The 16,836-nt window shown below is 36.5% G+C and overlaps 1 protein-coding gene across 1 annotated transcript in view; it reads right to left on the minus strand.

The window, feature by feature from the left end:
• Positions 1-1,223: 1,223 nt before the first annotated feature.
• MMP16 (matrix metallopeptidase 16 (membrane-inserted)) overlaps positions 1,224-16,836 on the minus strand; it is a 176,818-nt gene continuing 161,205 nt past the window's right edge. The window contains exons 8-10 of the mRNA XM_014965450.1: positions 12,722-12,872; positions 7,125-7,240; positions 1,224-2,567 (exon numbers count right to left, since the gene is read on the minus strand). Coding sequence (XP_014820936.1) covers positions 2,233-2,567; positions 7,125-7,240; positions 12,722-12,872 — 602 coding nt within the window. The 3' untranslated portion in view covers positions 1,224-2,232. The remainder of the gene's footprint in view (positions 2,568-7,124; positions 7,241-12,721; positions 12,873-16,836) is intronic.

Below are 16,836 nucleotides of genomic sequence, written 5' to 3' on the forward strand. Positions count from 1 at the left end.
CCAATACTGGCCATTTCAAGTATTTTAATACTTTCCTATAACCTTTTCATTAACAACTAGCTATCTGTAGAAATGATAATTTTATACTGAAAATTGTATTCAAGTTAAATAAAAATTAACTTCTACTGTAGTTCATTTTTAGAGTGTGCATGTATACATAGCAAAATACCCTTCTACAGATCTATCATAAATATTTTAGTTTATGTCAGTTCTTTTCAATGAAAACACTTCAACATTTTTTTTTCTCAAATTTTAGATAATGTATATCAGGCCTTTTAAGAAACAAAACTCATCTTAGTTCATTAGCAACACCAGATTCCCTTCAGTTTGTGCCAGTTTGCAAGTTAAAGGTCAAAGATCAAAGACGTAGGACAGTACGCTTTAAGGAAATTCAGACAGTGAAGCTGTTCACAGAAGACAATGTTTAACTTGGTAATGACAGTCAATAATCAAGTTCAAGGCAAGCTGTTCATTGTTGCAAAAGCTACTCCCCTCAAATCCTGGCTTTCATAAAAAACCAGGGGTCTGACTTTTGGGGTGCATCGTTCTGACCATCTTTAATAAGTTCACAGCCCAGTGACTGTAAAGCCTATCACTGCAAGAAGCAGCTCCTAAAATCAATAAAGAGGTCTGTCAGTTGCTGACTTTTCTCTAGGAAAAAAATATTGATACAAACCCGCTCTGCAGGTCACATGAAAATGACAATACTGCTGTTAGCACAAAGTACACAGAATGACAAAATGCTTTGGTGGTCCCTTGGCTCTGTCAGTGATACCACGGTTGGCTGAAGGCCAGAAATTTGACTAACCCTTTGAGAACTATGGTGAACATGCAAAAGGGTAACACACCAGAGGATACTCATGCAATATCAGAGTCATCACTTCAGCTTTCCTTTGAAACCATAACTCTACCTCTGCAGAGGCAAATTGAATTATCATGCAACATAGTTCAAAAGAGAAATTCAAGATGCTTAAGTTAAAAGGCTAAGCTATAAAACTGTCGCCCATTCAGAAAAAAGTCTTGGTAAGTGGTAGAAGTTATTAAAATAGGTTTGGTTCCTTTAACCAGAAAGTAGCTGGCAAATATACTTTGTTTTCTATTTATGTTACAAATGGTTTTCTATCAATAATGCAAATAATTAAAAACACTCACTTGCAGTCACAGGAAATCTGTTTTGAAAAACTGATTGTCTTTTAAAACCTGTATTACCCAAAGACAATCCAAACCAAAGTTAACATCCACCAGACTCTGAAAATGGATGCAATAGTTCTCAAAGGGTTACACCACCAATGTAATACCAGCGTCAAGTTTCTCTGTAGCATGACTGTTGCTTTATTTCATCGAAATCCACTTCAGAGACAACACTGCTTTTTACCGTGCTTTGGAATGAGCGCTCCTGACAGACCTGTGAAAGGCCTGGGGCAGTTGGCTTGGTACAGCTTGGGAAAGATTATGCAGGAAAACCAACCAAAAATAAAACAAACCAATAAAAAGGTTCTGCTTGAGTATAGTAATGAATATAAATGAGTTTAAAACATTGAGGACGTAGCCCAGAGCAGCTGTAAAAAACACAAAATGAATGTATTATTAAGGCTGTTACTATATTGCAGATATTTTGGCCCCTTGTTTGTTGGAAAATGGCTGTCCGAACAGTCTGAAGTCCTGCATGTCATCCGAGTCTCCCACCTGACAAAACTGGAAGTAGGAGTATAGGACTTTATCCATAGCAGACAGAAAGCAATCCTCTTTGGAGACAAAGCTGTTTTGGGTCTTCTCACTTTCCGGAAAGTTCCATTGTGGGTTGTTGTGTTTTTCTAAAAAAATTTACTTTCAGCAAAAAATTTTTCAAAGGGGAACAGGCCTTAAGGGAAAAAATGTAGAAACATGGAGATTTTTTATTTTTTTTTTTTTTTCCTCCTCTTCATTAGTTAATCCTGATAGTTTGTAGGGCATTGAACGTGCAGAGGAAAGGCCTAGAATCGAATGACAGAGAAAGACAAAGGACTGAAGAAACAGCAGATACTGTGTATCATGGAAGCTTCCCAGCTGAGCGAATCGCCACTCATGCGCAGGACAGGCAACCCTCTGGGTTTTTTAAAGATCAGCTTTGTTTCAGACTGACAGATGCCCGCTCCTAGCTAGGAAACTGCATAACAGCTCTTGTGTTGAATCTCAAGTTACCACAAACTCCTGGGAGGGTAAGAAAAAAAAAACACCCAAAAAAACCCTACATCACACCCACTCTTGCATAGAGCGTTTGCAGTACAGTATGTGGCGGGGTGTTCCTTTCCTTTTGAACTGGAACACAGTGTAAACCAAGACAAGGAGGCACAAGGCCAGGATGCAGGGAATGACGATGGCTATGGCTTTCACAGTGCTGGCTGTGTTGTCCAGTTTGATGACAATGTCAACGTCATCCTGAGGGCTGTGTCGGTCTTTATCTCGATCTGTTGGTCCATCACAACCCATAAAATCCTTGAGGATGGATCTGGGATACCCAGGTTCCACCCTGAGCATCTGGTTATTGAATTTCCAGTACTCTTTTCCTTTGTAGAAATATGTGAAGCCTGAGGAAGAAAATTGCAATTATTCACGGTCATATCAGATCATATCATGTCATTAACGTACCATGCGCAAAACTACTGGTAACAAATTATTTTGCAATTAAAAAATTAAAAAGTTGTAAGGAGTAGATTGCAGTTGTAGGCCTTCCAAATCTTCTTTACAAACGTCTTGTCTTTATTGTTTCTAGAAAACATAACATCAGGATGGGTTTTTTTAATTCAGAAAACCAGGATTTCATTTTCTTCCATTACTACCAAAAGTTAAAGGAATTCCAGTGTATATGATCTTTGACAGGCCAGAGTCCAGCTGATTTGTTCATTCACTGAAAACCTAGCCAGGGTTGGAATCCTCAGGGCCATGACTTTAAAGCATCACTAAAGTACCTCTTCAACATGGGAATTCTTCTGAAACAAATTGCAATGCTATGCCAGCCAGAAATGAGAATTGACCTTCTTTGATGTCACATAGCCTACTGCTGTACTTTAGAAGGAAACCGGATGAAATAATAGCAGCTTTGCCAAAAGAAAACAGGTGTAACCAGATTTAAGTTTTCTGCAAAGAGCTGTCATTTGATTTTTTTTCAGGCCCAATCCAATGTTATTACTAAACACGCCTAAATGAAAAAAAACGGAACAAAACAAAACAAAAACTTGACTCCTTGCCAAAAATCTACATTACTTCATTATCACAGCTGAAAAATGGCATTGATCTGTCAAGAAAGAAACCTTCAGGATGGGTGGACTTCCTCCTACTGTTTATGAACTGAATGCAAAGAGCTGAATATTTCCTTATCTTCACTTTATAGACCTCAGTGTATTTCCTGTAGTACTAAAGGCCACCAAGAATACTAAGACAGATTGGGCCCTATTTGGGCCCTATTTATTGTTTTAACAATGCTTCCTGAAAGGATCGGCTACCTGCAGATAATATTAGTAATCATCTACTCAAACAGCAGTTAGTTTCTTTCAGTTCTAAAAATAAATTACTTGATAGCATACTTTGCAGCTTAAACTATAAAAAAACCTTCATCATCCACTGCCACTTTTCAGAGCATTTAGAATATTTGAATATTCTTCTACATTAGCTATTTATGTAATTTTAATGGCTTCCCTAGCCACTGAAAAGGTCCCATTTTCCGTTCCTTAATCCCTTGCAGTTTTATTATCTGAGTTAGCGTATCTGTAGAAAAATCTATTACTGGCTAAATGAAAAATCAAAAGAAAAGCACTGGTCTATATCAAAACAATAGTTAGGAGGCTTGTTCACAAAATGCCTTCTATTCTGATTGGAACAAATCAAAGAGGAGGACTGTAATTCTTTAAATATAATGAAATTTTAAAATTTTAGCGTATATAAGGTTCCTTAAAGCAATTTGAAGTTTAAATAAAAATATTATCAAATGAACAATGTCAGTATTTTGAGCCACATGTAACCCTATCTTCATATTTCATATAATAACATGTATGTAGGAAAGCACTGTGCAGACTGGCCCTGGATAAATATTTCAAGTTTGGAAATTCGATATATATTATCTCTATCAATATTCTAATATATACATGCGGACCATATATAGATACAACATCTCTAAATCTGTATTCTTACGTATATACAGAATATGTATATGTATACATCTGGGGTGCATATAGTATTGATAGTTATTAGACACTGAAATATCAAACTAAAACTGTTAAAATCAAAGAAAGTACCAAAGGAATCACCAGCCCTTAAGGTCCGTAAAAATTCTTCAATTAGAGCATATTTTCCACTGGAAAACTCTGAGGGTAGTTGAAACATTTCTGTCATTTTGCTGAGGCAGAAGCCAGGATAACAGTAATAGCTGAAGGATGGAAGTTACCAGCAGAGATGGGTAGTTCTAAGAGACTGAGTAGTTTCACTGCTTCTCATGGCAGAACAAGTGGCTTCACACAACTGTTGGAAGTTATTTCATCTAATCTGCCTGTCTTGTCAAGCCTGCTTTGGGAGTTGCTCCTTCCAAGTTTCCATGTGCTAGACCCTGAGAGTAGTGAGCCCATTGCCTGACCCAAACAGCATGGAAGGGCTTAGCAATCACCAACGTGTCAGACAGAAACTCAAATTAAGAGTGGTACTAATCACAAGGCAAAAACAGCTCAATGGGCTAATAACGTAGACCACATTTTCTCTTTTTTCTCTCTAAAAATTGCCCCACCATCCACTTTAGCAGAATTTCTAGATGGGAGGTGAAATTTTCTATACTGGTCTCAAAGCAGAATGAAAGATTTCTCAGATCTGAAGAACTTTGTGTGATCTCAGATTCCATGGAGCAGGAGAAAGGAAATTTCTTCTTCTTCTCCTCCTAAGAGTTTCTATCACAGTGTTAGAAACCAAATCACGACATGGGAAGTAGCAGGGAGAGTTTCAAAAATGTTACCTGTACCTTACCAAGCTTCTAGGACACTGGGTCAGGATGCTGTATAAATTAGGAAATTGTTTTTTCTCATCTTTCCCAAGTCTCTTACTGCAAGATTACCCACATTTTTTGTAGACAGTCAAGGAAACCCCTTTATGATCAGACTTCTTGCAGGTGTTCATTTGCATGGTTTATACAATAGAAAGACAAGGGAAAGAAAAATGTGTTCTTTAAAATGAAGCGTATTTACTGGAAGACGTGCTTTCAGATGTTTCCTTCTAAAGCTATATAGTAAACCTTCCTTGTCAGCTCTGCTTCTCCCCAAAGAAAGGAAAACAGTTTCAGGCAAAATGTAATCAACTTATTTCCAACTAATCTGTGGTACTTCTTATTTCCATCTGCTTTTGTTTCTTTCCCTCCTCATACAAATAAGAGTGGAGTTGTGAACTGTTTCTTAAGACTTCTGCCTTATTGATTTCAGGGAAAATGTCTTAGTGGTCTTCTTGGGAACTTTATGGTGTCATTTTCAGTCCCTCTTTCTGCCCCGGGGCCCTTTTAGGCTTTCCGAGAAGCCCAAGAATGGCCAATTTCCCTTCCCCTCTCACAGCATGTTTCACCACCCTCCTCATTGAAAGAGTCAGAAGACTGTCAAAGCCACTGGGGTAAAAAAGAGAAGTGGCTTTGATGTAACAAAGAGTCTTTCTTGCCTCTGCAGTACTTTCAAAGCCACTGGTTTGAGTGTTACAGCAAGATGATTTCCACTTGTAATGACTGACACACGTACCTGAGCTCAGGATGGAAAACTTATTATGGTGAAAGCAATCAAGGTAAGAAAAAAACCCTAACCTACTCATACATACATATACGTATGTGTTAAATTCCTTTTGGATATAAATCTTTAAAAATATGCTTAAAAAGTAACGAAGGGAAGAAAGCAGAGGTTATATCCATTATGTTTGTCTGCGCATCCGTAATGTTTGTGCCCATTTCCACATATATGTGTATTTACAAACACTTAGTCATCGTGTGATGTATGCAGAATATCGTCTTGACTGACCTACTTTCCAGTTAAAAACAAAACAAATAAAAACAACACAAAAAAATCCAGTCCAGCCAAACGGCCAGAATCCAGAGAGCATTTCTGCTTTTGGATAAAACAGAGAGAAAGCAAGGAAGCAATTAAACATATTTATGAAAAAAAAACAACAAAAACCAAAATAACAACCCAAATATTTCCATTGTAAATTACTTAATTGAGTCAGAGGTTGAAATAGGAGCCTGAAATAGTTTATACAAGGAAATAAATGGTTTTATCTGCTTATTAGAAGGAAATTAAAATAACATGGCAATATATACATGTGCTGTCTGTGAGGCAAACAGAATAAACTTGAAACCCGCTAATAAATAAATCATAAATGCCACACAGTTTACACACTTATCAACGCAATGATAAGTGACGATAAATGCGTATTTTTATTCCCGTCAAAGGGATCTAAGCTCTGTGGGACTGAGGGCTCTGCTGGCAGCCTTCCAGCAGCCCCTGGGTAGCGCTGAATTCTCTTCAGATGGAGGAGATTTTGGCTGCTCTCCTTCACTTGGTGGTGTGGCCAGCCGAGATTCTAGCCTCCTGTACGTGATGATACGTCTTGATACAGGTAATAGCACTTCCCACCAACATCCCTGTGATCTGCCTTTCTACATCCTGAGCTTATGACATCTTTGATTCACACAGATTCCCAGGGATATTGCTGCTTAAAGATTTTGCTTCCCTTTTCTAGTTGATCAGAATGAAAGTAATACCTTCTACGCTGTTTAAACAACCAACATCTTGACAACTCAGAAAGAGATATTCTGTGTTTAGGAATCTGGTTTTAAGAGGGACCATAATTCAGCAGAGAACAAAAAGATAATTAAGTGAATTGAGACACAGGGAAAAAAAAGGAGATTAAAGTTTATGATACTAAATTTGAAAGATTTTTCTCCACTGTGTTAAATGATACATGCAAACATACAACCATTTTCAGAACAGCAAGTTCTATAGCAGGAAATATTCTGTTCATAAATCAAGAATTCCTTCACTGCTTAACTTGAATTGTCAATCACCCCTCTACTACTCTATCTTACAAAAAGGGTATTAGTAAATCATTAAAAAAAGGAAGTGTTTGCATACCATTTTCTTTGTGGACAAAGGCTCCCTGAGGAGATTCTGGGATACCTTTCCAAATTGTGATTGGTTTAGGATAACCAGGGTCCATGGATCTCATTTCTTCACTGTACCTCCAGTACCTGGAATATTTTTTTAAAGGACCAAAAAAAAAAAATATATATAAGAAAGCAGATGAGTAACTACATATTTCATTTCCTTCTAACATTTGCTACATTCATTAGCCACAAATCAGAATACTTGACTTCTTTTCTTTGAACATACCACCAGATTACAAAGAAACCTTTTTGCTGACTGGACAACCGTTTCATGTAAGCAGAAATAAGATAAAAGATTTTTGCACTTTGACGACTAAACCAGCATGCATCTCACTTACAATCTCAGCAATTCTGATGTCTAGGACTTCTGCACAGTGACCCAGAGAGATGCAACATATGCAAAAAAGATACATTAATGTTTAGATAACATTTTAATCATGAAAAAGACAGCAGATTCAGATTAAAATACTCCCAGCAATCTTAATGTAACTCTTTATATGTAGGCATTACAAAAGCTTTTCATTACATTATCACTAAAGAGATACAGTGTAATACAAAATTCAACTGGTTTTGTGCTTTTTTTCCAGCCAGCCCTTCTCAAATTTAAATTCTAGGCAACCTGAACATGTAAGAAGTATTTACACTTTTGATTTTATTTACACTTACAGATAATGTTGATAATTTCTTTGTCCTTACGCAGCTGGCTAAATCGCTACGCATATCTTACTATAAGCTGGTTCTAAGAATTAACATATGGTATCTCTAGTATCCCTGTGTATCCTGATATAATATTTGAGTGGGTCATTTCATATTTTGATTGGCTCCACTAATTTAAAGCATACCAATTTAGAGCCTAGTTTTCTTGGAATTTTTTTTTTTCAAAATCAGTTTTATTCATGTGAAACATTATATAAAAAGACAGCCACTCACCATTTCAGGACATCAAGAGCCTGAGAATATATCACTTTCATTGATAATCTCATCACTGCTAAAAACTTGACCCTTTTTCTAATTTGAATGTATTTGAGTTCAGCTTTTAGAAATCCTTGTTATGAACATTCCTGATATATTAAAGAGTCCTTAAGTGGATGATATTTTGTCCCTGCAAAGGTACTCAGACACTCTAATCAATTCACATCTTAATCTTTTTTAAAAACAAAATGGTCTAAACTCCTCTGCATTTCTCCCTGTGGGGCATTTATCTGGCCTTAAACTTCCAATGAAATTAAAAGGTGGCAGATTTCAAGTGGGTTAAGAATTGGCAAGTTACATTAAAAAACATTTGTATTTATTTTTTCTTTCTTATGCATAAATTATTTTTATAGCCTGATTTCTTAATCTACTCACATATGCATCAGTAACCAGCCAACAAAGCAATGCTATTTATTTTGAAATCTAACATCTTTCAGAGTTTGCAGTCTTTTACATGGAGAAAGAAACAACATGTAGAAGCAATAAACAAAGCTCTGACATCAACAGTATTGCAGTGCTTGCTCATCATTTGACTATGTGTTTCTTCATCCTTAGTTTGCATTTTCTCTTTTCACATTTGCCTGTTCTCTCGTTCTCTCTGCTTCTTTATTCTCACTTTTTACTGCAATTAATATTCCATTTTCTAGACTCCAATTTTATCTGCATTTCTACTTTATCAACCATCTCACCTTTTTCTCTATCCTTCGTTCCCAGAACCCTATCTCCTTCCTTCATACTTCCACTCCTTTTCCTTTTTGAGCCTGTTTAAGCTCCTTATTTTGCTAACCTCTGCATTTTTCAACTAGGCTGCTTGATGGAAATACACAACCTTACAGGACTTTAAAAAATGTATGTTGTCATTAAAAAACAAGTATTTCACGACACACCCAGTGCACACTCAAAAGTTCCAAAACTGTTGATTTTTCAGCATTGATGAGAAATCCTATGATGGAAAGACTGATCATGATGCTATCTTGGCAATCGGTGCTGGAATAATGAGCGTGTCTACAAGTAAGGAAAAGCTTAGTCCTGATTCTCCTTGGCATGCCAGATGTTCACAAGCTGACTCCTCAGTGATGATTTGAGCGATTAGAGCTTTACAGACTATATAAATTGTGTTACAGTATGTCAATGACTGATAAAATAACAGAGACAAAATAAATGAAAATGCACTTTATTGCTTTAAAAAAAGGGAATTTTGAAAATATTGGCTAAAACATGTTCTTTCCTGTTTCTAATCCTATTTACTTAATCCTACACTGAACTAGTGGATGACTAAGCTTTATGAAGAAAAAAATGTTCATTTAACTCTAAAGTACAAAAACCAGCCACACCAGACAAGGCCATAAACAAGACCACGTGTCAAGAAGTGCAGCAAAACCGTTATCATCTTAGAATCATAGAATGGTTTGGATTGGAAGAGACCTCAAAGATCATCGAGTTCCAACTCCCTGCCCTGGGCAGGGACACCTCCCACCACACCAAGTTGCTCAAAGCCCCATCCAGCCTGGCCTTGAACCCCTCCAGGGATGGGGCAGCCACAGCTTCTCTGGGCAACCTGTTCCAGTGCCTCATCACCCTCACAGGAAAGATTATCTTCTGCCCTCTTTCAGTTTAAAACCATTACTCTTCGTCCTATCACTCCACACCCTGATAAAGGGTCCCTCCCCATCTTTCCTGTAGGCCCCCTTTCAGTACTGGAAGGCTGCTACAATGTGTCCCCAGAGCCTTCTCTTCTCCAAAGTGAACAACCCCAACTCTCTCAGCCTGTCCTCATAGGAGAGGTGCTCCATCCCTCTGATCATCTTTGTGGCCCTCCTCTGGACTTACTGCAACAGGTCCATATCTTTCCTGTGCTGAGGGTTCCAGAGCTGGACACATCACTCCAGATGGGGTCTCACCAGAATGGAGTAGAGGGGCAGAATCACCTCCCGTGACCTGCTGGCCACGCTTCTTTTGAGGCAGCCCAGGATATGGCTGGCTTTCTATGCTGCAAGTGCACATTGCTGGTTCATGTCTAACTTCATATCAACACCCCCAAGCCCTTCTCAGGGCTGCTTTCAACCTATTGCCTGCTCAGCCTGTATTTGTTCTTAGAATTGCCCCAACCCACGTGCAGGACCTTGCACTTGGCATTGTTGAACTTCATGGGGTTCGCACGGGCCCACCTCTCAAGCACTCTGAATCTCAAGCCCTCAGGTCCCTCAGGACTGTATCCCTTCCTTCCAGTGTGTTGACTGCACCACACAGCTTGATGTCTTCTGCAAATTTGCTGAGGGCGCTCTCAATCCCATTGTCCAAGTCAATGCAAAAGGTGTTAAACAACACCGGTCCCAGTACTGACCCCTGAGGAGTGCCACTTATCCATCTTGTCCTACACTGCTCAATTCTCGTAGGAGAGGAATGAGAGAGGGCAAAATGCTTTATGTAGTCATCTTTTGTCCCCTCTTTCACACAATTATTTGGAAGAATTATCTTTACTGTTTAAATGGATTACTTCAAATATTAATAACAACGATCTGTAGATTAATTGCTTTAGACAGATGAGTACTACAATACTTTTTACTGTTTGGACTTTTAAATCCTCTTAGGTTTTTTTTGCTGTTGTTGTTGGGTTTTTTTAGGTTTTTGGTGTTGGTTTTTTTTCATTTTATAGCCAATATTTGATTCTTTGTATTCTATTGCTCTAACTTTTTTATTTATACTACTGTTCTGGGACATTTAACTCTGTCTAGATTCTGCTCTCGAGCTCCTAAACTACAGGTTACTGTCAAAACAAAGTAAGTATACAGGTCCTTGAGTTACATAAGGAGGAACATACATTTTTATTTTGATGCTGGTGTAACTTTTTGGTTCCCTTTCATTCCTACCTCCTGCCACCAAAAAGCTACATTTATGTTATACCTTCTTCAGGAGGAGATCCACCCCGATAGTAAAATTACATATACTACTAAAACCAGCAGGAGAATTCAATCTAACTTTACATTAAATAAAAATTGTGATATAAACAATGCACATTGAGAAGGTGAATGGTACATGGGTTTATTCCCACTGGTGGTCAATATCCTGTAATAGCTCAATTATCTCTGCAAGGTTCACGTTGTTCAATCTTTTTCTAACATACTGTATTGCATTTATATCCTGCTGAGTTTCGTTGTGCTTGTTAGCTCTAAGCAGCAACTTCTCTGTCAACAGATGTTTTCTCTGATAGTTCTTTTTGTCTTCTGTTATTACCACTAGTGTTTTAGGAAAGTCCTGACTACAAGTAACTGCCTGTTCATGGAAATATAAAAAGACACTGCTGAATAAAGCCTAAAGGAAGTACAGGTGATGTAACATTCTTCCTGAACATACTTTCCCTGGAGTGTTGAGGTGGAAAATTATTACCTGAAAATGAAGTTACATTTTTTAAAAAATCTACTCAACCATTGGAAGAAAATTGTTTAGGTGCTTTTATTCTTCACTGTGGAAATTGATTGCTTGAAATGATACTTAATTTTCAAACACCAGAAATATGTTACTTAGTTATTTACTTTCCTCATCATGGGCACTGGAGTATTTTATTTTTTTAAAAAAGCTTTATCAATAAAACTGGTTGTGGCAATCTGTAGCGCAATATTATAGTACTGCTAAAAAATTATCAACTCTAGTGCACAAAACATATTCTATGATGTGCATTAAATTTATTTCTTAAGTGATCCATGAATACTACCAATGTCTCAGAATCCTGTGCCACAGAGTAACAAAAGCAGTCATCATACTTTTAACAGAAGTAAACCAAACATTACAATTATTAATAAAGAATAATTTGAGCACTCAGAATTTGCATAGTAATGCATCAATCAACAAACACAGTAATATCCTGAAAACCTGTAAAATCCATCATTCTGATAACTTGCAGGGTTTCAAAACTTAAAGAGTTCTCTGGACATCTCTATAAAGCAGACAAATATTCCTTCCCTTATTTTTACAGACAGGTAAATGAAGACACAGAAACGCTAAGTGACTAGTGCAAGTCTCTTCGAGGACTGGAAAATAACTTAGATTTTACAATTTTTTTCTGCTATTCATCATAAAAACTAGTGTCCCTCTTGAAGGGAACAGTAAGATTTATTTTAAAATAACTACTAGGTAACTCTTCAGATTGTTCTCTAGTTTCCTGGCTTAGCTGTCATTTCCCTTTCTTACCTCATTTTTAAATAGTAGAAGAGAAGTCACTTTCACTGACCTTAAAAATCTTTGGATCATGCCTTTCCTGTTTATGTGTTAGGGTTTAGAAATGTGGATAAAAAGGAGCAGGTTAAGAGTTTATATAACTACATTACCTTGAATATTTAAGTTTAATTTTGTCACAGCTGCGACTTGCCTGCTGACTTCTGAAACATAACTTTTCCACTGGATATATAAATACACTCATTTCAGTATATTCACAAAAATATAATTTAGATTACAAGAAATGAGAAAACAGCATGGCCCTCTATGCAGGAGTAGATGTCATCCACAGAAAATGAACTATTGAATTGATTTGACTTTTGAGAAATAGAGGAAAAGATTAACATGCTTAGCTGACATCCACCAAATTTCTATACCAACCTATCTCCTTTGAAGAAGTAGGTTTTCCCAACATCTTCCCACCAAATTGCTGAATCAATGCCATGGGAAGGAATTCCACTTCCAAGTGTTATCAAATCATGAGGATAACCTGGCTGGAGAGTAGTGTCCTTGAAAACCCAGAACTTGTTACCTGTACAAAAGCATATATATACACATATATATGTGTGTGTTAGTCTTCAGTACTCTCAGTATTAATATTAATACACTCCTAAGAAATAAGAAAAACTCCCAAAGGGTTATAGTGGTTCTGCCAAACACAATGAAATGGAAAATGTACCACTGCAGATAATGCAAAATTAAATATGCCTTACAAATACCTTGCATTTATAAAGCACCTTTCATTCAACAAGCCCAAAGAATATTTTGATACCTCAAGAGGCTCTGTGGTTGATAATGTAATACATTTACAGCAATACTACACAAGAGATTTACATTTCATAAAAAAAGACTGAATTTTAAGGCAAAATGAGGCAAGAAAACATATAAATAAACAAAAATTAGAAATTTCCATCCTCATAGAGACCATATATTTTTATTACTCTATATTCTTCTCCTCAAGAGGTTAGATTACTTATGAAGTGTGTACAGATTATTTCTGAAATGACCATGGAATTTAATCTTTTTTCAAACCATATTTTCTTCAGTGTGGCCTAAAGACAGCACACTGAAGTTCTGAAGTCCCACCAGTGAAAACCTTGTGTTTCTGAAATTAACGGGAGGTCCTCAGCTGGAGGAAAGTGGGTGGCTGTTGATCAGAGGATTTCCAAAAAAGCCAGAAAAAATTATAAGCTTTCAAACTCAGAACCAAAGGAGGAGGAGTTATAGTTGAAAATCGATGCAAAAGATGCCTGACTGTGATGAGAATTAGCCCCTTTTATTTCTAACTTATATTTATGTATCTTAAAATGTATTAAAAAAGAATGGTTAAGTCAATATTCTTTCATTTAGTTCACATTCCACTTCCACTAACAAATAGTCAGTGCACTTCATTAATTGTGATTATAATGGAAAAAAAGAATATATGACAAAACTGGAATAGTTATAGTTTGATCCTTCTTATAGATAACTAATGCTTGTTCAGAGACTCCTAACCTATGCCCTAGGCAGAAATCACCACTGTATTTATTTTACAAAGTTGTTTTTTAAGGTCTGGTTGGTGGGTTTGTTATTCTCACACAGACTAAAGCACCACGTTTCATGAAGTCTGGCCAACCTTCAGGATGTTTCATCTCTCTGCTTTTATTCCCTAATGCAAGATCTGATATAATAACAAGCAGAATGGGAAGGTCACAAGCTGAGAATGAAGCAAGTGATAAAAAAGTCAAAATGTCTTACTTTTTGCAATAATGCTTTGTTAAATATCATCACTGTAGGGAAACGATTGAGAAGGATGAACTGTGACTGCAATTATTTGAAGTCTCTCAGCATCTATCTTTGACATTATAAAAAAATTACGGGAAATAAAGGGTATCTGTATTGCTAGGCTTCACTTAAAATATTGAATATTTAACTCCAGATATTCTTCAGACTATTTAATTACCTACTGACTACTGCAAACAATTATGCAGTTTTTAGCAACTGTAATTCTTCCTTTGAAGAACCAGAATGCTGAATAGATGTGCTCCTGGGTTGTCAGCAACCAAGATTTTTGTTCATATTATATGCAATTATGATAGGTGTATAGTGCAAGACGTGTTTGGGATATAGCCTATAATCACTGGAAGTTACAGTGATGGGACAAATTCTCAAAACTCTTAGGAATTATATTCAATGGAAACCAGTTAAAATTTTAATATCTACTTCTGAAAGGTTTTTCCCTAGTTACCCTTGCTCTTAATTTTGTTCTTTCAAGCCAGCACAAAGTATCCTCTTACTAGTACTCTCAAATTACTATTCATGCTTCCTTTTCTTTTGTATCTATTTCCCCCACTAAGTTTCTGTCATTTCTCTGCTCCATTATCTGACACTATAGTAAATCTACTTTTCAGAATAAAACTGTCAAGCAGTGGGATAAGTGCAGTTGAAAGTTATTACGGTGGCACTGGTAGTATGAGTTTTACAGAAGCCTTTCTGTTGCTACATTTGGTTTACCATAACATTCAGTAGCGCAGATGGTTTGACAATTTCATTTTTAGAACCATATAAATTCCCACAGGTACACAAAATAAATTTTACTATTGAATTTCCTCATAAAAAAAAAAAAAAAAAGTATCGTTCTGGTGCCATCTTCTTATTATGATTCAGCTTGGACACCAGCAGCGAATAACAAGAAGAATGTAAACATCTGCTTTTTATAAGCAGTAATCCACCAGATTGCTACGTACTTTATGAGCATTATGAGACACAAGGAGGCAGGCCAAGTATCTTAAGCCACTGAAATGAGCTAGCATCACTTTGCACTACAAGCTACTGAATTTTTACCATTGTTTTCTTGTGTAAATAAATAGTGTTGGTTTTTTTTTTTAAAAAAAAAGGAAAGAAAAGTTAAAATTGTAAAATTAATTAATAAAACCCCATAAAACAATGAAATTTGAAACCAAAGATGGCACTCGATCCATCAGTTATGAACGTGATTCAACTTGATTTTCTATAGGCATCCAACACATTATGCATGATCTCACAGGCTCCTCAGGTATTCTCAGGAGAGTAATGTCAAATAGGTATAAATATACTGATAGATTTTATTAGCACAAATTCAGAATAACTACATTTCTCATAGCAAAAATGTAAGTTATAAAGACGTTTCAAAGCTTCCTAAATAGATGCATCATCCTGAGCTGCCGTCTTGTATCATTTGCATATGGCTCATATTTTACAACATAGTTCCCATTTAAAAAAATATTAGTTTTAAAAAACTTTTATATCTCTACCGATCTATATTTCTACTACTGTAAAGAAGAAGTCTACTAATATCATGAATCCAACTGTATACACAAAGTGAGGAAAAAGCTAATGTTTTTTAAAAAAAGTAATAAAGATCTAAACCTGTTTTATAATTTAAATCAACTGTTTCAAATTTGATATTTGCCATCCTGAAAGACAAGGATTTAAAGAATCAAATAGAGCACAGATTATTGAAATTAACTAAGATTTGTGGTTTTCTAAAGAGATAAATAGAACGTTTCAATCCAGAATAGTTCATAAGGTCTATCCTGCGTGCATCTTCAGAATGTCACTGGTCAATAAGGATATTGCTTGTCCTTAACTTATGACAGGGCAGGCACATAAGAAGAAGCAAGGCAGCAATTACTCACTAGCAATTGCAGATGAGTAAATAAAAAAAAAAAAAAGAGAAAGCTTGCTGCTTTCTTCTCCTTCCACAGAAAATAGAGATATCTCTACACAAGTATGAAAGTAGGAGTGAAAAACCAGTCAGTCACTGGAAGCCCCGTTTCACGCTAGTAAAAAAGCCTCCGAAGTGAGTAAAAGAGCACAATGGAGATGGGAAGTGTGCCTGGAAATTTCCTTTGAGCATGGGCAGAAGCAGCAGTGGCAGTTCTGAAGGGAGGATATTTACACACTGACCTGTTTCTCCAGAAACAGTCTCTCTCCAGAGAGACTTTATACTCTACAGGACATTGGATATTACCGATACCTTGAGAAGAAGTTTTGGAGACTTTATTTAAAAATCTGTAAGTAAATGCTGTCTTTACTCAAACATCACACATCTGCTGTGAAGAACTGACCAGTCTTAAAATGAAATGATCTGTTTTTCTGAGAGGAGCACTGAGTGACATTATTCCAGTCCAAGCTCTGTGATGGCATTCACTCTTTCTATTTTTTCTCTGAATAGTGGACATAAATGTTGGCTTAGATATGTGCTTTGTGAACACATCTCCATGCCAGACTTTTGGTTTAAAGCTCCTTCTAGAACTTCCTTGGTTTGACCAGTTTTTGATTTCTAAAGCACACTATCTGGATAACATGTTCTACTGGCTCACCATCTTAGCAACAATCAATGTGTCTATTTCTAGCACCTTTGGGCGGAAGACATACACTCTTTTCCTAGGAAGAAATTACGCAAAGGAATGGAAGAAAAGAGACAATGATTGTTGCCAATAGTCTATTTATACAGACTTCTGCAATCATGTTCC

This window comes from Calidris pugnax, unplaced genomic scaffold (assembly GCF_001431845.1).
Source record: "Calidris pugnax isolate Ruff unplaced genomic scaffold, ASM143184v1 scaffold41, whole genome shotgun sequence".
In the NCBI taxonomy this organism is placed as follows: Eukaryota; Metazoa; Chordata; class Aves; order Charadriiformes; family Scolopacidae; genus Calidris; species Calidris pugnax.